Here is a 22199-nt window from a genome sequence, read left to right as displayed (position 1 = left end):
CCCAGCTGGTTCCCTGCGCCTGGCCCAGCCCCGCGAGTGATTCACAGACCTCACACCTGACAGTGGGGGAGGAAAGAGAGAGCAGCAGCCAAGAGGCGGGTCCGGGCTCTCCCAGGGACGAGTGACTTCAGTCCAGATGTCCCCTGAACCCGTGGGGATTCCGCATCAGGACCAGGGCCCCCCACGTCCAGACCCCACATTCCCGTCAGTGTGTCCCAAGGAGCACGGAGGGACCTCCACACTGCATTTCGTGGGGCGACCGCCCTTAACACCCGGACACACACGGAACCCCATACTACCCTAAAGTCTGAAAGGTGGACACACGTGGCGAGGTTTTAGAGGAATTTATACAAAAGTCCTGAAACCACAAGGTTCTTACCACCTGAAAACCAGCTCCGTTAACAGACAAATTAGACACCTGTGAGTTTGCTGGAATTTGCTTTAAAAATAACAAGGCTGGTCCAAGATCTTAGAAGAAAATTATATTCTTTTAAAGAAAATGAAAATATCCTCAAGGGAAAAACTTAATTTAAGTCAAATCCTGTCCTTTTGTCGTGGAGCCCCGTGCCCCGCGCGCAGACACAGGCTTTCCTGAAGCGCGGCCAGGGCGCCCCTCTCATCGCTCCTGAGCGAGACCCGGGGCTGGAGCCGCACGGGGATTTTCCCGAGCTAAGCAAGGGGGTTGGGGGGGCCCAAGCCAGGAGCCTTGGAAGAGGGAGCATGGCGGAAACTGGGGCCGCAAACACCCATCAAAGTCCCCAGGACCAATTCCCACAGAGACCACGTGGCCACAGGCAGTGCCCTTTGCAGGCCCCCTCCCCAACGGTGTCATTCTTTACCCCCTCCTGGGACCCCGCCTAAGCCAGGCACCCTTCCACCCACCAGCAGGCACTGTGCTAGGAGATGCAGGAACACCCAGTCCCCGCCAGCCCCGCCTTCCAGACCACGCCCTGCCTGGGAGCACGCTTTGCGGGGGGGGGGGGGGGGGGGCGGGGAGACTGTCCCAGGCCCCCGAACAACGGAGAGCAGCTCCCACCCAGGAATGCAGCCGGGTCACCTCACACCCCTGGCCAGGGCAGGGGCCCTCTCCAGCCTGGTGACCCACGGCCTACCCTGAGGCTGCAGGGCGCAGGGGGCCTCCAAGTGGAAAGCTGGTGATAGGGTGGGTAGGAGGCAGGGCCCGCAGGGAAGTGACACAAGCAGGCACAGACGGTGAATAAATAGAAGCTTCCACGCGGGGGTCCGGCCCCTGCAGACAGCAGCTCGGTGGGAAAGTGGGATTGGAGGGAGCTCCCCTGACGCTGACCGGGGACATCCACGCGGGCCCTCCCTCCACCCCCACCCCCACCCCCACCCCGGCCCAGGGACGGGTTTTCCCCTGCTCAGAGCTCAGTGACGTGCACAGTGGGTGAGGGAAGAGGCCCAGGTTGGAGGCGCCGCAGGTGGCAACGACGACACAGCAGGTGGCCCGCCAGGGGGTAGCAACGGCGTCCCTCCTCCCCGCTCAGCTGCAGCCCGCAGTCCTAGGGAAGAACACAGCCCCCAGCCCCAGAGTCAGCAGACAAGTGCACATCAGAGGTCACCGGACTGGGGAGGGACGGAGGGAAGGGGCAGATCTGCAGGGTGCCGCATAACAACATAAAGACTCCTCTGCCGGGCGCAGGGGCTCACACCTGTAATCCCAGAACTTTGGGAGGCTGAGGCGGCTGGATCATTGCTTCAGTCAAGAGTTCGAGACTAGCCCAGCCAACATGGTGAAACCCTGTCTCTACTAAAAATACAAACTTAGCCGGGCATAGTGGCACATGCCTATAATCCCAGCTACTTGGGAGGCTGAGGCTGGAGAATGGCTTGAACCCGGGAGGCAGAGGTTGCAGAGAGCCAAAAGCCTGCCATTGCATCCCAGCCTGGGTGACAACAGCAGAACTCCGTCTCAAAAAAAAAAAAAAAACTCTTCCTCTGCCAGAGGGGGGATGGGAAGCCCGGCGTGGAGCACTGGGGACTGGAGCTGCCTCTCAGGTATCCAAGAGGAAGTCACTGGATATAAGTGAGACTGTGGAAGAGGGCTGGGCAGTCAACGTGGGTGTCAGCATAAAAACCTGATGGTTTGGGTGTTTTTTGTTTATTCGTTTGTTGTTGTTTGAGACAGGGTCTCTCACTGTCGCCCAGGCTGGAATGCAGTGTCTGGATCCCGGCTCACTGCAGCCTCGACCTCTGGGGCTCAAGTGATCCTCCCACCTTAGCCTCCTGAGTAGCTGAGACCACTGGCGCACCCTGCCATGCCCTGTGAATTTTGTTTATTTTTTGTAGTGATGGGGTTTCATGTTGCTCAGGCTGGTCTAGAACTCCTGACCTCAAGTGATCCTTCACCTCGGCCTCCCAAAATGCTGGGATTACAGGCATGAGCCACCGTGCCTGGCCTGTTTTTGTTTATTAGACAGGGTCTCACTCTGCCACCCAGGCTGGAGTGCAGTGGTGCGGATCTCAGCTCACTGCAGCCTCAAACTCCTGGGCTCAAGCAGTCCTCCCACCTCAGCCTCCCAAGTAGCTAGGACTACAGACATGTGCCACCACGGCCGGCTAATTTTTTTCCCTTGTATTTTGTAGAGATGGCGTCTTGCTATGCTGATCAGGCTAATGTTGAACCCCTGGCTTCATAACCATCCTCCCACCTCGGCCTCCCAAAGTGCTGGGATTGTAGGCGCAAGCCACCGCACCCAGCCAAACGTGATGGTTTTTGTTGTTGTTGTTGTTGTTGTTTTCTGAGACGGAGTCTCGCTCTGTCGCCCAGGCTGGAGTGCAGTGGCGCAATCTCGGCTCACTGCAAGCTCCGCCTCCCGGGTTCATGCCATTCTCCTGCCTCAGCCTCCTGAGTAGCTGGGACTACAGGCGCCCGCTACCACGCCTGGCTAATTTTTTGTATCTGTAGCAGAGACGGGGTTTCACAGTGTTAGCCAGGACAGTCTCGATCTCCGGACCTCGTGATCTGCCTGCCTCGGCCTCCCAAAGTGCTGGGATTACAGGCGTGAGCCACTGCGCCTGGCCACGTGATGGTTTTCAAAAACAAAACAGGAGACTACCTCTTCCAGGGAGTGCAGATCACTAGAAAAGAGAAGAGGGCGAACAGCAGAACCTTCCATGAGGAGGTGGGAAGAGAAGAGGTCTGGGCAGAGGAGATTCAAGGAGAAACAAAAGTGAAGAAAACCAAAACCTGGCAGCCCCGAGGGCAAAGTGAAGCAAGTGTGTGGAGGAGGAAGCGGCCCTGTGCTCGAAGATGCTGCGGGGCCTGGAAGGAAGTGTCCACCAGTTCCCACCACACAGGGGTCCCTGGAGCAGGGTGAAGGGATGAATGCCACGCCCGAGTGGTCTGAAGAGGCAATGGTGAGAGGACCTGGAGACACCAGGGGAAGCAGGGGGCTGGCTTCAAGTACCTTATCTCGCAGTTTTTACCTTTGCAGGCTCGGGGCTGGAATGCTGGCAGCTTTGACCCATTACCTAGAGCCCCTGACACCAATACCTGGCCCGCCCTGTGCAGGGAAGGGAGCTGGGCTGCTGCAGTGGCACCACATCACTCCTTTCCCTGGTCTCCTGTCTGTCCCACCACAGGCCACTGGCTGGGCCCTGCTACCAACCGCTGCACACTAGGCCAGGGAGGAGTGCGGGGTCCCGGAGGTATCAGTGCCCATCCAGCAGCCTCACCGCAGCACAGCAACACCACCAGCTGCCTGCCCTGCTCTCTCAGCGTCAACCTTTTGCTGCGCTCGGTACTGAACAATCCCCAGAGGACCGCACAGTCCACAGGACGGCCCAGCAAGTGGAGGGACGCGGAGGTCCTGTTAGTGCTGGAGGGGAGCCCCGGTCCCTCTGCAGACCATCCCTGCTCCTTGTCCTCCCTCCTGGGTAGCCTGACACAATCGGTGCTCCCATGGGGCCACTTGCCTGCACCCAGGAGACCTTGTCACCCAAGGGATCCCTGACTGCTACTGCAGATTCCCCACTGCCACTTGCTCTGCTCTTGCTGGGGCGCAGTCGCCAGCAGCCTCCTGGTTCTCCCGCCCAGGCCTCCTCAGCCTCCCTTTGTGGCCACTTCGCCTGTGTGTGTCCTTAAGTGACGGTGCTCCCTGAGCTATCCTGACCCCCACTCCTTCTTTTCCAACTCATCCTGGAAGACCTCATTTGCTCCCTGGCTTCAGCTGCCGTCCCTGTGTCCATCATGGGACCCTTGCTTCCCGCCAGAACGGAGGAACAGAAATTGGATTTCCCCTCCCACCTTCAACAACGAGAGCAACAGGCTAAACAGATGACAGTGACTCTCAGACCCCGGACAACAGACCAGGGAGGCCCATCATCTCTCAGAGACGGGAAATCTGGCAAGTGTACCCCACAACACCCAACTGACCGCCTGGAGACTGCTCCGGCTGCCCAGGGGAGCCCCGTGGTCTCCTTGAGTTGAGAATCAGGGGAGGCCAAGGCAACTGGAATTCCCAGGGCCAAGATTCAGAGAAGGCCTGGTGTGGTGGCTCAAGCCTGTAATCCCAGCACTTTGGGAGGCCAAGGTGGGTGGATCACTTGAAGTCAGGAGTTTGAAACCAGCCCAGCCAACATGGTGAAACCCTATCTCTACTAAAAACACAAAAACTAGCCAGGCGTGATGGTGGGTGCCTGTAGTCCCAGCTACTCAGGAGGCTGAGGCAGCAGAATTGCTTGAACCCAGGAGGTGGAGCTTGCAGTGAGCTGAGATAGTGCCACTGCACTGCAGCCTGGACAACAGAGTGAGACCCGTCTCAAAAAAAAAAAAAAAAAAAAAAAGATTCAGAGAAGAGAGCGCCACACGCCAGTGACCCCAAATTCCCACAGCTGTCGGCAGGGTCGCTGAACCCCCCGCCCACTTACAGGTCGACTGGACATCTCCAGCTACCAAAACTGAGAGCATCTCATCCCCTCTTCCCCCCACCCTCACTCTGCTGGGGTTCTCATGAACACCTCCCAACCCCCAACCCCCAACCCCCCACATCCAGACACTTGCCAAATCCAGTCCTTTCTACGGCCTAACCATCACTCAACTCAGCCCACTTTCCTGAACCTGGGCGCCCAACCCTGACTCCTCCAGCTGCTCAGGGAGCACCTGCCTTCACTCCCTCCCCTAGTTCACGCTCTGCAGGGCAGGAAAAGGACAGGTAGAATGGGGTAGACGCCATAAAATAGGTGAGGCCGGCACGGTGGCTCACGTTGTAGTCCCAGCACTTTGGGAGGCCAAGGCAGGTGGATCACTTGAGCCCAGGAGTTCAAGACCAGCCTGGGTAACACGATGAAACCCCATTTCTACTAAAATTAACAAAATTAGCTGAATGTGGTGGCGCAAGCCTATGGTGATAGCTACTCAGGAGATTGAGGTAAGAAGATAGCTTGAGCCAGGAGGTTGAGGCTCTAGTGAGCTATGATCGTGCCATTGCACTCCAGTCTGAGCAACAGAGTGAGATCTTGTCTCTAATAAATAAAAATTTAAAAAAAAAATTTTTTTTGAGACAGTCTCACTCTTGTTGCCCAGGCTGGAGTGCAATGGCATGATCTCGGCTCACTGCAACCTCTGCCTCCCGGGTTCAAGCGATTCTCCTACCTCAGCCTCCTGAGTAGCTGGGACTACAGGTGCCCGCCACCACGCCTGGCTAATTTTTGTATTTTTAGTAGAGACGGGGTTTCACCATGTTGTCCAGGCTGGTCTCGAACTCCTGACCTCAGGTGATCCACCCGCCTCAGCCTCCCAAAGTGCTGGGATTACAGGCGTGAACCACCGAGCCCGGCAAAACTAAAATTTTGATAAGGAGAGCCCACAGAACACCCGGAGAGGAGAGCCCTGTGGGAGGAGGCCCGCCCCAGTTGCCAGACTCCTGGGGACCCAGGCTCACCTCACAGTGGTAACATGCCACGTGGTAGTCTCTGTCCATGGACACCACACGGATGGTTGTCTCGCAGCCCTGGAGGAAGAGAAGGAGTTCACACACGATGAGTATGCGGGGACTGGAGGCAAACTGCATGAATGTACACTCCCACACACCACGCTCCTGTCCCGGCAGAGGCCCACGCCCGCCCGGGGGAGCACTGCCACGCTGCTTCCATGGGGCAGGACAGGCTCCAGCAGGTGTACATACACAGACACATGCGGGCCTTAGGCGTCCTCCACGGCCACAGCCCACAGCATGCACAAAGGCCCACAAGAGTGTCACGTGGGTGTCAATGGATGTGGACATTATTTTCACCTCATTGATTCTTTTTTTTTTTTTTTTTTTTTTTTTAGAGACAGGGTCTCTCTCTCTTGCCCAGGCTGGAGTGCAGTAGTGCAATCACGGCTCACTGCAGCCTCAAACTCCTGGGCTCAAGCAATCCTCCTGCCTTAGCCTCCCAAGTAGCTGGGACTACAGGCATGCACAACCACACCCAGCTAATTTTTTATTTTTTTTGTAGAGATGTGGTCTCACTAGGCGGCCCAGGCTGGTCTCAAACTCCTGGCTTCAAGCAATCATCCCACCTCGGCCTCCCAAAGTGCTGGGATTACAGGTGTGGGCCCCTGTGCCTGGCCTGTTTTCACATCCTTGGAGTCTCGAAAGGGCACTGCCAGTTCTGCTTCACCAGGCACACCAGCCTGGGACAGAGCCAGCACTGTGGGAAGACCCCAGGCCAGGAGAGCTGCAGCACCCACAGGTGGCTCTGCACAGACCATGTCCATCTCTCATCTGCTCCCCCAGCACCCCCACCTCAGCCTGCAGAGCTGAGAAGACCCAGGGAACAGCCCTTCCATCAGTGGAGAATGGAGCAGAGGCTGGCAGTGGGGCAGCCGAGCAGCAGGAGCCACCACTTCCCTCGACCTCATGCCAGGGGACAGCTGTACCCCACGTGCACAAGCACAACACACATCCCTCAGCCCTGAAGGATGTGCAGAGAAGCACCTGGTCATCCCTCCCACTGTGGCTCAAGACCTGGGCTAGACCCAGGCTGGACATGGAAGCAGCCGGCTGGGCCAGGCACCTGATCATCTCTGGGTGAGTGGCTCCTACCTGTGCAGGGAGGATAGGACGGGCACAGGAGGCGCATTTTGGTGCAAAAACCCTAGAGAAATAAAGGAAACCAGAAGTGATCAGCTGAGTGACCAGAAGCCAAGGGCACAAGCACAGGTGCACCCACAGGAACCCCCTGACGTGGTCCAAGCATCAGGCCCTCTCTCCCTGTGTGCACACCTCGGGGCAGACAGGGAACAGCTTCTACCATGCCTTCCTGTACTGGCCTCTTCTTTTTTTTTTTTTTTTTTTATAGAAATGGGGTCTCACTATGTTGCCCAGGCTGGTCTCCAACTCCTGGGTTCAAGCGATCCGCCACCACGCCCGGCCCTGGCCTCTTATCTGACTGCTCATTTCATCTCCACCCAATCACCTCCTCCAGGATGGCTTCAGGTTCTGCTCTGCCATCCGCCCCCATGTTTCCTGTAAGTTCCCTTCTCCTTAATGTCCAGGTCTGGGACACCACTAGCTAGGACCATTGTGAGACCTGGCTTCACCCTGAGTACCAGGGACCTCTGCCCAGGACTCCAATCCCACGGAAGGCCCTGCTCAGAACCACAGCTCCCAGGAATAAACCTGGAGTCACAGTAGGAGGAAACAGATGGGGGATCAGACAGGCAGGAGAAGGGGGCTGCAGAGATCCCAAGCCCCTGCCCCAGCCAGAAGAGGCCTGGCCTGGCAGGGGATGGAGGGGAGGAGGGGGAGAGATGGTGGGTACTGCAGCCAGGAGGGTCCCCTGTGCCAGGAGTAGAGAAGCACACAGGCCACGATAGGGAGAGAAGAGGCAAAAGACAGCTGGTGGCCGGACCACCGGGAGAGGGGATGCAGGCAGAGACACATGCCTGCCCCAAGCCCGGGTGCACAAAGGGAGGCGGAAGGCAAAAGGCCAAGAACAAAGGGCAGTCAGTCCGGCAGGAAAAAAATGCTTCCAGAGGAGCCAGGGAGGATGGCCAGAGTCCCGCCTGCTCCACGGTGCCAGCAACTCACGTGTGATAGTCTCGCACGCAGTAGATGTTGTTCTCCACGTCCACGGTGAAGGGAACCCCGTCCAGGCACTCATTGCACACAGAGCACCGGAAGCAGCCTGGGTGGTAGGACTTGCCCAGGGCCTGCAGGATCTGCGAGTGGGGTGCACTGAGGGGTCAGCGCGGGCACGAGGCTCAGCACCGCCCCGGGAGAGGCTCTGGCTCTGAACCCCTGCAGGTCTGGAGCAGGGGAGAGGGTAGGGTCCTCAGACTCCACCCACATCAGAGGGGCTCCAGGAGGCTGGGGCAGGGGCTCACCATTTCCATGATGAGATGTCCACACACGCTGCACTTGTCGGCGGTCTGCTGGAACCCAGAGTACTGGGAGGGGACACAGGATCCAGGACATCGTGTGACAAAGGGGCACTCGCGGCCTAGCTAGCACCTGCCTCCTGGCCTCAGGTCTCCACTCGAGTCAGAATGAGGGTCCCTGCCCCACCTCCCACCCCTGGCACTGCCGGGGCACAGCTTGGACTCACCAGGAAGTCCTCCTGGCAGTACACTTTCTCACCCACGTTGTAGAACGCCTTCCCACGGAGTCGTCTCCCTGTAAGGGTGAGGGTTGAGAGGGGTCCCTGGAACGCTGGGGACCAGGGATGGAGCCGTGCTTCCAGCTGTCAGCACCCTCCTCCAACAGATGAGACACTGGGTTATGGGTGGTTTTCTAAATATCCTTTTAATATTATGTTGTTATTGTTATAATAACAAAATTTCAGAAAAAAATCAAACAGAACACATTATCGGTAGAATTATTGCAAAAGGTTGCCAAAGCAAATATATGAATAAATATTTTGCTAATGTAAATACATGTGTTGGTTAATAAACACATTCACTTTAAGATCAGTTGAATTCACAGCAAATTTTCGAGAATTAATCTTTTTTTTCAGACAGAGTCTCACTGTGTCGCCCAGGCTGGAGTGCAGTGGCATGATCTCGGCTCACTGCAACCCCCGACTCCTGGGTTCAAGCGATTCTCCTGCCTCACCCTCCCAAGTAGCTGGGACTACAGGTGCCCGGCTAATTTCTGTATTTTTAGTGGAGACGGGGCTTCACTATGTTGGCCAGGCTGGTAGTTTTTTTTTTAAGACAGGGTCTTGCTCTGTCACCCAGGCTGGAGTGCAGTGGCACAATCATGGCTCGCTGCAGCCTCAACCTCCCAAGCTCAAGCAATCCTCCCAGAGGAGGCTGAGGCAGGAGGATCACTTGAGCCCAGGAGTTCAAGACCAGCCTGGGCAACACAGCAAGACCCTGTCTCTAGGGAAAAAAAAAAAAAAATTAGCCAGTCGTGGTGGTACGTGTCTGTAGTCCCACTACTCATTGTGGGGCTGAGGCAGGAGGATCGCTTGGGCCCAGGAGGTCAAGGCTGCAGTGAGCCATGACTGGGCCACTGCACTTCAGCCTGGATGAAGATGTAAGACCCTGCTTCTTAAAAAAAAAAAAAAAAAAAAAAAGACATTGAACAAAAGATCAGCCATTAAAGAGTATGCACTGTAGGAATGCATTTACATGAAGTTCTAGAATGGACAAAACTCTTCTACAGTGGTAGAAATCAGAATACCAGTTGGGCAAATGTGATGGGGGACATACAGGGATCAACTGAAAAAGGACAAGATAGGGCCAGGCGCAGTGGCTCACACCTGTAATCCCAGCACTTTGGGAGGCCGAGGCGGATGGATCACGAGATCAGGAGATCAAGACCATACTGGCTAACACAGTGAAACCCCATCTCTACTAAAAATACAAAAAATTAGCCAGGCGTGGTGTTGCGCACCTGTAGTCCCAGCTACTCAGGAGGCTGAGGCAGGCGAATCGCTTGAAACTGGGACACAGAGGTGGCAGTGAACCAAGATCTCACCACTGCACTCCAGCCTGGGGGACAGAGCGAGACTCTGTCTCAAAAAAAAAAGCGGGGGGGGAGGGGGGCACAAGATAGAAGTTTCTAGGGTATTTTACCGGGCGAGGTGACTTACACCTGTAATCCCAACACTGTGGGAGGCCAAGGCAGGCAGATCACGAAGTCAGGAGATCGAGACCATCCTGGCCAACACGGTGAAATCCCATCTCACTAAAAAAATACAAAAATTAGCTGGGAGTGGTGGCGCATGCCTGTAATCCCAGCTACTCAGGAGGCTGAAGCAAAGAATCGCTTGCACCAGGGAGACAGAGGTTGCAGTGAGCTGAGATCACACCACTACACTCCAGTCTGGCAACAGAGCAAGACTGTCTCAAAAAAAAAAAAATTAAAATTAAAAAATGTGCAAATACATAAAAGATGTCTGATTAAGGCAAGGTCTGGAAGAACAGTGGGCAAACCAAGAGTGGATATTTATTAGGGTGGTTGGATTATAGTTCCTTTTTTTCTTTTTATAACTTTGTCTAGGTTAAACTATAACACTTATAGTTTATGTTGGGTGTAAAATTGTGATCAAAAATAAATCGTAGGCCAGGCACGGTGGCTCACAACTGTACTCCCAGCACTTTGAGAGGCCGAGGCAGGTGGATCACTTGAGCTCAAGAGTTTGAGACCAGCCTGGCCAACATGGTAAAACCCCATCTCTACCTAAAAATACAAAAAAAAAAAAAAATTAGCTGAGCGTGGTGGCATGTGTGCCTGTAATCCCAGCTACTTGGGAGGCTGAGGCAGGAGAATCTCTTGAAACCGGAGGCAGAGGCTGCAGTGAGCCGAGATCACTCCACTGCACTCCAGCCTGGGCAACAGATTAAGACTCTATCTCAGCAACAACAACAAAAATAGATTGCAGGAAAAAGAAATATTAGTCATATGTCCAAACAGGCAGAAGGTCCTTCATGGGCTTCTGACGCTGCTCCCAGGCAGCTGGGTGACATTAGTGCCCTGCGTGGCACAGAGGCTCCACAGCTGACGACCAGGAGGCAGCCCTGTCCTACAGCCAGCAAAAGGCTCCTCAGGGGCCCCATGCCTCCTCCGCAGACAGAGTCCTCCACAGCCCAGCCTGGGCCAGAGCCGGGTGGTCCATCTGCCTGGACTCAGGTGCAAGGGGGTTTGAGGGGAATGGGGATGATGTGGCAGGTCCCCTTCACAGAGCTACCCAGGGCACGAGGTTACCTACCACATGAGTCGCAGGTGAAGCAGTCAGTGTGATAAAGACTCCCCATTGCCTGGCACGCCTGCTGGGCTCCGTAGATGCCAAGCCCACACTTGATGCAAATGCCTAGGAGAGGAGAGGCAGGAGAGAGCAGGGGTTAGCGCCACAGCCTATGCCACCCGATGGACACCAGGGGTTAGCGCAGGGGTTAGCACCACAGCCTATGCCACACCAACAGACTCCCCGTCTTGACATCACCCACCTGCTTGTCCTTGGGGATGCTAACTTTCCTAGGCCAACATCACTTGATTACTGATGACCGACATGGGCACCATCAGGGTAGCCACGACCCAGGGATTGTTGCTGCTGCTCTCTGAGGATTCAAGGGCTTGGCCGAGCACCCAGTGCAGAGTCGGAGCTAATCAAAGCTGTCCATCACAACTGTTCTGATAGATTCTTTTGGTTTTTGATTTATAAATAGGGACAGAGTCTCACTATGTTGCCCAGGCTGGTTTCAAACTCCTGTGTTAAAGCAATCCTCCCGCCTTGGCCTCCCAAAGTGCTGGCATTACAGGCATGAGCCACTGCACCTGACCACTTTTAGGTTTTTTTTGAGAGGGAGACAGGATCTCGCTCTGTCCCACAGGCTGGAGTGCAGTGGTGCAATCACAGCTCACTGCAGCCTCGACCTCCTAGGCTTAAGCAATCCTCCAGCCTCAGCCTCCTAAGTAGCTAGGACTTCTGGCACATGCCATCACACATGGCTAATTTTTTCTTTTGTAGAGACAGGGTATTGCTATGTTGCCCAGTTGCCCAGGGTGCGCTCAAGCAATTCCTGAGCTCAAGCAATCCTCCTGCCTGGGCTTCCCAAAGTGCTGCAATTACAGGAGTGAGTCACCACACCCAGCCTATCATGGTATCTTTATACCGAGACAGTTGTTTTAAGCCCTTTCATCCATGGCCTGCTCTTGGACTGAGGGAAAATCCTTCACGCTGTTTGTGAATCAAATCCTGTTCTTCAACATGTTTTGTGACCCAGACACAAAGAATGAAGACGACACGGGCACTCCGGGGCAGTCACCACCCCTCTGCAGCCACTCTGTCCTCTTCTGTACCCACTCTGTTATCCTCTGTACCCACTCTGTCCTCCTCTGTATGCCAGGGTCCACTTATTCTCTTGGTCAGTCAGCACACAGATAAGTCACATGCCCCTAAGGTCAGGCACCACTCAGTCTGCAATGCACCCAGGTCCCCACTCTCAAGAAGTTTGCATCGAGTGGAAGGGGGCAGAGAACAGCAGTCAAATAACATCAGGCAGAGACAAGTGCTACAGCGTTGGATGCAGGATATTTTTTTTTTTTTTTTAGATAAGAGTCTCGCTCTGTCACCCAGGCTGGAGTGCAGTGGCATGATCTTGACTCACTGCAACCTCCACCTCCCAGGTTCAAGCGATTCTCCTGCCTCAGCCTCCCGAGTAGCTGGGATTACAGGCATGTGCCACCACACCTGGCTAATTTTTTGTATTTTTAGTAGAGACAGGGTTTCACCATGTTGGCCAGGCTGGTCATGGACTCCTGACCTCATGTGATTCACCCACCTTGGCCTCCCAAAGTGCTGGGATTACAGGCGTGAGCCACTGCTCCTGGCCTTTTTTTTTTTTTTTAAGAGAGTCTCGCTCTGTTGCCCAGGCTGGAGTGCAGTGGTGTAATCATAGCTCACTGCAGCCTTGACATCCTGGGCTCAAGCAATCCTCCCACCTCAGCCTCCCAAGAAGCTGGGACCACAGGCAAGTACTGCTATGCCTGGCCAAGGATGTGTGATTTTTAAACTGGGTATTCACAGAAGCCTCACTCACAAGGTGATATTTGAGCAAAGGCCTGAAGGAAATAAGGAAGGGGGCTGGGTGCAGTGGCTCACGCCTGTAATCCCAGCACTTTGGGAGGCCAAAGCGGGAGGATCACTTGAGCCCAAGAGTTCCACACTAGCCTGGGCAACATAGCGAGACTCTCATCTCTACAAAAAGTTTTTAGAATATCCAGCCATGGTGGCGTGCACCTGTGGTCCCAGTTACTCAGGAGTCTGAGGCAGGAGGATCGCTTAAGCCTGGGAGTTTGAGGCTGCAGGAGCTATGATCATGTCACTGCACTCCAGCCTGGGTAACAGAGTGAGATGTCTCCAAAAAAAGAAGAGGCCAGGCGCAATGGCTCACGCCTGTAATCCCAGCACTTTGGGAGGCCGAGGCGGGTGGATCAGGAGGTCATGAGTTCAAGACCAGCCTGGCCAAGATAGTGAAACCCCGTCTCTCTACTAAAAATACAAAAATTAGCCAGGCGAGGTGGCAGGCACCTGTAATCCCAGCTACTCGGGAGGCTGAGGCAGCAGAATCACTTGAACCTGGGGGGCGGAGGTTGCAGTGAGCCGAGATCGCGCCACTGCACTCCAGCCTGGCCGACAGAGTAAGACTCCGTCTCAAAAAAAAAAAGAGGAAAAAGAAAGACATGAGGGTCGCTGCTGTGCAGGTGCCTACGATCAGTGGATGGAATCAGGGACCACACCTGTGTACTCAGCGTGCAGCGGGGAAGGTGGAAAGGAGAGGGTTGACCAGCAACGCCAGGGCCAAGCCTGGCTCTAGCCTCAGGGCACTCCCTGGCCAGCCCTCCTGGAAACCCAGACAGTAGGCAAGTAGCCCACACATCTCGTGTCCCCTTTACAGGGTCACCCAGGGCCTCCCATGCCACACAGGGCATGAAGATGGCCTCCGCCTGCCCTCTGGACCGTAAATCTTCTGCCAGCTCCAGGCCATGCTGCCCTCCGCCGACCTTCTTGCTTTCTTCTTTCATCTCTCTCCTTAAATAACCTCCTCTCCCTCCTCCACCAGCTGCCCCATTCCCCGCCTTCCCTCAGTCAACAAAGAGAGCATGGCCCACACTTGGTTATCTCCTAGCCATCCCCATCTATGGACTTTCCATTCTGATCTTGCAAGCAGTTGGCCCACCCCCTCCTCTCTGGTGTCCAGGATGCAGCCTGCACCCAGCTTTCTGGGTCTTCATCTCCCTTCCTGCTTTCCTGGGTACCTCCTGCTCTACCCAGGGCCTCCCATGCCTCACTCCCACTGAGCAGAGAGAAGGCCAGTTCGGATGCCTTCAGAACCAGGCAGGGGCCGGGTGCAGTGGCTCACACCTGTAATCCCAACACTTTGGGAGGCCGAGGAAGGTCGATCACTTGAGGCCAGGAGTTGGAGGCCAGCCTGGCCAACATGGTGAAACCTCATCTCTACTAAAAATATAAAAATTAGCCAGGCGTGGTGGTGCACACTGTAATCCCAGTTGCTTGGGAGGCTGAGGTGGGAGAATCGCTTGCATCTGGGAGGCAGAGGTTGCAGTGAGCTGAGATCACACCACTGCACTCCAGCCTGGGTGACAGAGCAAGACTCCGTCTCAAAAAAAAAAGGCAGGCAGGGACCGGGCTTGGTGGCTCATGCCTGTAATCTCACCACTTTGGGAGTCTGAGACAGGAGGATCACTTGAGGCCAGGAGTTTCAGGCTGCAGTGAGCTGTGATCGCACCACTGCACTCCAGCCTGGGCAACAGAGCTAGATCCTGTCTCTAAAAAAAAAAAAATTTAAAATAAAAAGAAACAAAGGGAAGGGGCCAATGAAAAGAGGAGAACTGAAGGTGCAGGAGGTGGAGGTTGGTGATGGAAGGACCCTTGTCCTCTCAGACGGCAGGAGAGTCAGACCCACATGGACTAGAGCACCTACAGGGGAGGGGCAGGATGGTGGTGGAGACAGACTGCAACTGCTGACCTCAACATTCCAAGCGAAGTCAGAAGCAAAGGTAGGGGTCCCAGGAGGGAGGAAGGTTGTTGAGAGAACAAGAGAGGAAATTGACAAAGGCGGCCAGGCGCGGTGGCTCATGCCTGTAATCCCAGCACTTTGGGAGGCCAAAGTGGGCGGATCATGAGGTCAGGAGATCGAGACCATCCTGGTTAACACAGTGAAACCCTGTCTCTACCAAAAATACAAAATATTAGCCGGGTGTAGTGGCATACACCTGTAATCCCAGCTACTTGGAAGGCTGAGCCAGGAGAATCGCTTGAACCTGGGAGGTGGAGGTTGCGGTGAGCTGAGATCTCATCATTGAACTCTACCCTGAGCAACAAGAGCAAAACTCTGTCTCAAAAAAACAAACAAACAAACAAACTGACAAAGGCTTAGGGTGTCAGTGGTGCCAGGAAGACCTGCGTGGTGAAGATGACAAACCTCCCACGGTCCTGAGGGCTTCCTCAGAGCCCTTCCCAGCCTGGTATAGTGGCTGCAGAGGGGGTCAAAGCATGGGCTCAGAGTCAGGGTTCTGCTGGGCAGATGGCGATTACAGGAATGAGAGGAACTGCTGAGAAGCAGACTGGGGTTACCACTAAGGACTGCTGGAGTGAAGGGAAAACAGGGCGTGGCCCTGGGAGTGGGTGGCTGAAGAGAAGGCAAGGAGGTCACCAAAGTTGAAGAGGTTCCGGAAGCCCGAGGCTGTTGGCTAGCTAATGGCAGCGGAACTTGGGGAGGGGAGAGGGGAAAGTTCCAAAGACATCAGTGAATGGCAGAGAGCAACCAAGAGGTCAGCTGGTACCAGGGCCAAGGATAGGAAGGGATGAGGGGTTGGACAGAGAAAAAAAAAAGCTATGGCCAGGCGTAGTGGCTCCCGCCTATAATCCCAACACTGGGAAGCCAAAGAGGGAGGATCGCCTGAATCCAGAAGTCAAGACCAGCCTGGACAGCAAAGCAAGATCTCAGCTCTAAAAAACATAAAAAAATTTAGCCGAGCATGGTGATGCACACCTGTGGTCTCAGCTACTCAGGAGGCTGAAGCAGGAGGACTGCTTAGGCCCAGGAGTTCAAGGCTGCAATGAGCGCTGATCTCACCACTGCACTCCAGCCTAGGTGACAGGGTGATACCCTGTCTCCAAAAAAAAAAAAAAAAAGAAAAGAAAAAAAAAATTAATTTAAAACAAAAAAGCCACACTCTGAGGATGAGTTTTATCAGAGATCACTCGAGCTTATGCTACCTGCAGACTTCCTTTTGTAAAATGCTGTATTATTCTGGTTGAACTCTACAAAACTGCCACTTTTGTAGCTCAATAAAGTCAAATATCATCAGAACCATACAGTTCAAACAAATAGTTGCCCATATTTTTTAAAATCAGGAAAGTGGGCGGGGCATGGTGGTTCACGCCTGTAATCCCAGCACTTTGAGAGGCTGAGGCAGGTGGATCACCTGAGGTCAGAAACTCGAGACAAGCCTGGCCAACATGGTGAAACCTCATCTCTACTAAAAATACAAAAATTAGCCAGGCATGGAGGTACGCACCTGTAATCCCAGCTACTGGGGAGGCTGAGCCAGCAGAAACACTTGAACCCAGAGGTGGAGGCTGCAGTGAGCTGAGATCGCACCACTGCACTCCAGCCTGGGCGACAGAGCGAGACTGGGTCTCAAAAAAGTTTAAAAAAATAAAGTAAACAAAATCAGGAAAGTGTTACTAAATCTCAATTTCTAGCTTTTCTTGAAAACAAAATAAAAAAGGTCTATCATCACTCCTCTAACACTCTCACGGCGCTACAACAGCCCGATCTGAGCAGCTTTTTTTTTTGAAAAAAAAAAAAAAGAAAAGAAAAGAAAAGACAGGATCTCATTCTGTCATCCAGGCCAGAGTGCAGTGGCACGATCATAGCTCATTGCAGCCTGGAACTCCTGGGTTCAAGTGCTCCTCCCACCTCAGCCTCCCAAGTAGCTGAGAACACAGGTGAGTGCCACCATGCCCAGCTGATTTTTAAAATTTTTTATAGAGACAAGGTCTCAATATGTTGCCCACACTGGTCTCAAACTACTGAGCTCAAGTAATCCTCCCACCTCAGCCTCCCAAAGTGCTGGGATTACAGGTGTGAGCCACCGCACCCAGCCTAGAAGCTCCTCCTTAGAAAAAAAATGTGCTACCACACCCTACCGTCTTGTACCATCTCCACATTACCTGCCCAGGACCTCAGCCACCCCTATATCATATAAAGATTCAGGGGTGTCTACAGAACACCCCCCTCCCCCAGGATCTGCAGTACACAGGGGCTGGGAAATGGGCACTCTCCCCTGCAGAGGGCACTGGAAAGCGTGCCCTTCAAAAGTTAGCCCCAGCCTCTCTTCCTGGCACCTGCCTGGCACGGGAGATGACAGCTCCTGGCACATCTCCCTGCTCCCAGGCCATCCAACAGGCGCCATGAGACCTGCCCAGGCACAGAGTCTCACCATGACCTCACAGATGGGAGGCGCTCTCCATCCCAAAGCAGGCGCACCTCCTCTTAGCCCACATATGCCCTCGACCACCTGAGCCCTCTGGCCTGCAACCCCTGGGGGAAGAGCGGGGCAATCTCTCATACCGCCTGGCCTCCTCTGCTCATTCTTCCCTCTCTCTGGAATGCCCCCACCTGGCCCCTCACTGACAGCCTCCTCACCCCTCAAGATCCAGTTCAGGGCCGGGCACGGTGGCTCACGCCTGTAATCCCAACATTTTGGGAGGCTGAGGCAGGCAGATCATGAGGTCAGGAGATTGAGACCATCCTGACCAACATGGTGAAACCCCGTCTCTACTAAAAATACAAAAATTAGCTGGGCGTGGTGGCGCATGCCTGTAATCCCAGCTACTGCGGAGGCTGAGGCAAGAGAATCCCTTGAACTAGGGAGTCGGAGGTTGCAGTGAGCCAAGATCACGCCACTGCACTCCAGCCTGGAGACAGAGCGAGATTACGTCTCAAAAAAAAAAAAAAAAAGATCCAGTTCAGGGCAGCCGTGAGCTGCTGACACCATCGAACGCTCAAAGACACAAACCCCAGGACGGCCACGGTCCCAGGCATGGTGACCATCCATCCACCAAAGCCAGGTGCTTAATACAGAAGGCGGGTTAGGAAGTTCTCTCCCGAGGCCCCATAGTATACCTCGGCCCCGCTCACAATCTCACCAGAAGAGCTGTTCCAAGAACTAGAGATCAGGGGACCTGGGCCACACTGGGAAGTGGAGGCTGTCAGGCTGCTGGGCTTTGCAGATGCACCTGCAGCAGGATTCCTTTAGGAAACATCCTATGTCCACAGCGCAGTCCGGGCAAGGGCAGCCCCGTGTGACTGGCACTGTTCCCCTCTCCCGCAAAGTGGGCTTTTCTTCCCTCACACAGTCTCCCTCTCCAGCTGCTACCATCACCAAAGCCTGGGCCAGGCGGTATCCGCTGGTACCTGGGCCACTCCACCTCCCGGTTGCTGTCCACACCCATACTGTGGCGGGGCAGACGGGGAAGCACCCCTTTCTGCTCATCACAAAGCATGAAAGGATCAGATAGGACGAGAGTGCCAAATGTAAAGATGAAAAGATCAGGCTGAGCGCACTGGTTCAAGCCTGCAATCACAGCACCTTGGGAGGCCGAGGAGGGCGGATCGCTTGAGCCCAGGAGTTTAAGACCAGCCTGGGCAACATAGGGAGACTCTGTCTCTACAAAAAAAAAGAAGAAGAAGAAGAAGAAAAAAAAAAAAAAAAAAAAAGCTGGGCATGGTGGTGTGCACCTGTAGTCCCAGCTTCTCGGGAGGCTGAGGCTGAGGCGAGAGGATCGCTTGAGCCTGAGAGGCGAAGGCTACAGTGAGCCGAGATCGCGCCGGTGCACTCCAGTCTGGGCGACAGAGGAAGACCCTGTCTCAAAAAACAAAACAAAACAAAACAAACAAACAAAGAAAAAAGAAAAAAAAGAAGAAGAAAGAAGAAAAAATTATCAGAAAATGGCTCAGTGTGCCCATGAACCTGACTTGCCTGTTAAGTTAGGAACCGCGCATCAACTCACTCGGCCAGAACCCCTCGTGTGTCGGGGAACCCAGAGGCAGGGGTGAAGCCGCTGCTGGGGATCCAGGCGCACTCACCCTCTGCGCTCCCCAGTCCCCGGGGGATGCACCTTCCTCGTCCCAGCCCCCTCCACTGCTGCACCCCCAGCCAGCCCCGTGCTCCCCTCCGCTGATCCGGCCGCCTACCCGAGGCCGTCTCGGAACCCCGGACCCCAGCCATGCGCGCAGGGAACTGCCGGGCCGAGCTCGCTCACCGAAGTAGTCCCGCGCCGTGCGCGCCTCGAGCGCCCGCTCCAGCTCCCGGGTGAGCGCCTCCAGCCGCCGCTCGGCAGCGCTTGGTCCGCCCTCCCGGCCCGGGGGCAGCGGGAGTGCAGGCAGCGGGAAGGGGGCCGGCCCCGCAGGCTCCGGGGAGCGAGCGGGCGCGGGGCAGGCGCCGGGCGGGAGGAGGTCAGCGTAGGCGCCGGCCGAGCCCCGGGAGCCGAGGCTGGACACGCTGGAGCGGGCGCTGCCCACCGACGGCGGCCCGGGGCCGGGACGCGGGTCCGAGCGGCCGGGGCGCGGGCTCCCGTGGCGCTGGTCGTAGCCCAGGCTGATGCCGCTGGAGCGGGCGCTGCCGCCGCCGCCGCCGCCGTCGGACCCCGCCAGGCTGGCCCGTGGGCTGCCCGCAGGCTGCGCGCTGAGCTCCGGGACCGCCGCGCGCCGGGGACCCCGCTCCCCGCGGCTCAGTTGGTCCGCCCCGGCCTCGGGGCCGCCGCCGCCCTTCCCTCTGCGGCCCAGAGCGGGCGCCGCCTCGTCTCCAGGCCCAGGCCGCGGCCCCCGCCGACCCCGACCCGGAGAGCCGCACCCGGGCTCCAGCTCCCGCAGGGCCAGCCCGGCCAGGAGTAGGGCCGCCTCGTCCGCTCCCGCCCGGGAGCGCTGCATGGCCCGGCCCGCCGGCCCTGGCGCGTCACCTCCGCCTCCGCTTCCCGCCGCCGCTCCGGCCGGGCCGCCGCATCGCCCGCCCGAAGCCCGGAGCCCGCCCCGGGACCCCTGGGCGCGGGGCGGGGCGGGGCCGGCGCCGGGCCGGGGTCGTTCCGGCGGCCACACGCGGGCCGGGGGACGCGGCGCCCTGCTCGGCGGCGCGCGCGGCGGAGGAATGTAAGCTCCCAGGCGCCGGACCGCGCCCCCTCCTCGCCGCGGCCTCGCGCGGGGCGGAGGGACTCCTTTGCGGGGGCAGGAATGCGAGGAAGGAGACGGCACTGCGGCCTTTGGAATGTTGGGGGAGTGGCGGCGGCCGCGCTGCGCCGGGACCTCGGAGGGGCGTGGAGGCCGGGCCAGGACGCAGGGGCGGGCGGCGGAGGCACCGCGGGGAGAGCCGAGGGTCTGCGGCGCGCCCGGGCCGTCGGGCCGCTGGGAAGAGCTCGGGTTTCCGCAGGCTGAGCTAGAGGCAGCTGGCGCCATCCGGGCCAGAGAGATCCAAGCAGTCGACAGCGTCCCCCACATCCCGCCCCATCTGCCTTCCCTGCGCCGCCTCGCTCTCCGGCGCTGCAGGGCCGACCCAGCTCAGCTTGGAGCCCACGGCGCTGCGCCCGTCCCACGCCCGGGAACACTGTGCGCCTCGCGCAGATGCGTCCCCACGACCCCCTGCCTGGCCCGGGGCCATGTGGCCGCGCACGGGCCTCTGGAGCCCCCATCTGACTGCTGGGGAAAGCGTCCAGAGCTAGGAGCGGGTTGGCTGGGGTCTGGTCCTCGCACTGGGTCGCTTCGCCCAGGCCCCCAAGGCCAAGCCAGAAGCAGGCCTCAGGCTCAGAGCCGGTGGGCGACGAGCCTCCCCTGTGGCCATCACAGGCAGTCCCCGTGAAACATGGGGACTCCTCCCTTTTCCAGCACCTGCACCCAGGGTGGTGGGTGAGGCTTCGAGGGGAGGTCCTGGAACGGGCGGGGCCATAGGGGCCACATAGGTGGGGAATCGAGAGGTGACTAGGGCTTCGTGCCCAAGGACACAACTAAAATCCCTTGTACAAGTCACACAGCTATAGGGAAGAAAACCGAACCGTTATCTGTCAGGGCCTGATGGATCCAGGAAAAGTGTTGCGTGAAACAGTACTGTTTTCCAGGCCCTCTCTGCTCGAGATTTTCCGGAAGGCGCCTACAGTGGCTCAGCGCGCAGGGAGCCCGCACGGGGAACTGTCCCGGCCAGACGGCCCAGGGCAGTGTGGCCTCAACACCGCTGAGCACCCGCTGGGGCCGCTAACCCCAGCATCTTCCCATAGCCTGCGGAGTTCCAGCCCCTGCCCCATCAGGGTATGGGAAGTGGAAGCAAGCATTTCGTGTGCGCGGAGGGTGGGGGAGTTGCGCTGTTTTGTTTTTTTTGAGACAAGGTGTCGCTCTGTCCCCCAGGCTGGAGTACAGTGGTGTGATCACAGCTCACAGTGATCACACACACCCCACAGTCTCGACCTCCTGGGCTCAAGCAATCCTCCCACCTCGGCCTCCTGAGTACCTAGGAGTACAGGCGCACACCACCACACAAAATGCTGAGATTACAGGCATGAGCCTCCGTGCGGGGTCTAGAAGCCAGCATTTAGGAGAGCAAATACCCAGGGAAGCCACGACATGAAAAATGGTCTACCTTTCTAATGAGAAAGGAAAAGCCAGTTCAGTCATATCACATGTCATGGATTGCATTATCTACTATTTAAAAATTACAATATTGGCAGGACTGTAGTGAAACAGTTGCACATATGCTACTGGTATGAGTGCAAATTGGGATATCCTTTTGGGAAGAGCAGTTTGGTGGTGTCAACATCCACACAAATGAACAGGAATACTTAGAAGCAGTAATACTGCTGCTAAAAATCTATTCAAGGGAAGTTATTAAAAATGCAGACAATAGTCCAATCACAACCGTGTCATATAATCCCAACATCATTTAGGTAATCTACAGTGGTCTCCAGCCTTTTTGGCACAAGGGACTGGTTTTGTGGAAGACAATTTTCCCACAGACAGGGATGGGCAGGGTGGGAATGGCTTCAGGATGATTCAAGGGCATTATATTTATTGTGCACTTTATTTCTATTATTATTACATTGTAATAGATAATGCAATAATTATACAACTCACCATACCATAGAAACAGTGGGAGCCCTGCGCTTGTTTTCCTGCAACTAGACGGTCCCATCTGGGGGTGATGGGAGACAGTGACAGATCATCAGGCATT

General features: G+C 56.1%; 1 protein-coding gene across 2 annotated transcripts; it reads right to left on the bottom strand.

Moving 5' to 3' along the window:
• Positions 1-421: 421 nt before the first annotated feature.
• On the bottom strand, positions 422-20136 carry WTIP (WT1 interacting protein). Of its 2 annotated transcripts, XM_032170427.2 has the most exons (8): positions 19255-20136; positions 11167-11268; positions 8557-8624; positions 8336-8398; positions 8040-8170; positions 7053-7104; positions 5907-5975; positions 422-1523 (listed from the first exon to the last, which is right to left on the bottom strand). In XM_032170427.2, exons 1-8 carry the CDS (start codon positions 19919-19921, stop codon positions 1383-1385), a joined length of 1293 nt encoding a protein of 430 aa, XP_032026318.1. In that variant the 5' UTR covers positions 19922-20136; the 3' UTR covers positions 422-1382. The 2 variants fall into 2 exon arrangements, with proteins under 2 accessions (XP_032026318.1, XP_032026319.1); XM_032170428.2 differs by lacking the exon at positions 8336-8398.
• Positions 20137-22199: the final 2063 nt, after the last annotated feature.

This window comes from Hylobates moloch, unplaced genomic scaffold, assembly GCF_009828535.3.
Source record: "Hylobates moloch isolate HMO894 unplaced genomic scaffold, HMol_V3 SCAFFOLD_12, whole genome shotgun sequence".
NCBI classification, from domain to species: domain Eukaryota; kingdom Metazoa; phylum Chordata; class Mammalia; order Primates; family Hylobatidae; genus Hylobates; species Hylobates moloch.
This window is presented reverse-complemented; position numbering and strand designations above follow the sequence as displayed.

Excerpts from the sequence above, each read along its gene's own strand:
- WTIP (XM_032170427.2), bottom strand. The coding sequence starts at position 19,921 with ATGCAGCGCTCCCGGGCGGGAGCGGACGAGGCGGCCCTACTCCTGGCC. Across the intron at positions 8,399-8,556 it reads ACTGCCAGGAGGACTTCCTG|TACTCTGGGTTCCAGCAGAC; the intron begins GTGAGTCCAAGC and ends GTCCCCTCCCAG. Across the intron at positions 5,976-7,052 it reads GTCCTATCCTCCCTGCACAG|GGCTGCGAGACAACCATCCG; the intron begins GTAGGAGCCACT and ends CTCTTCCTCCAG.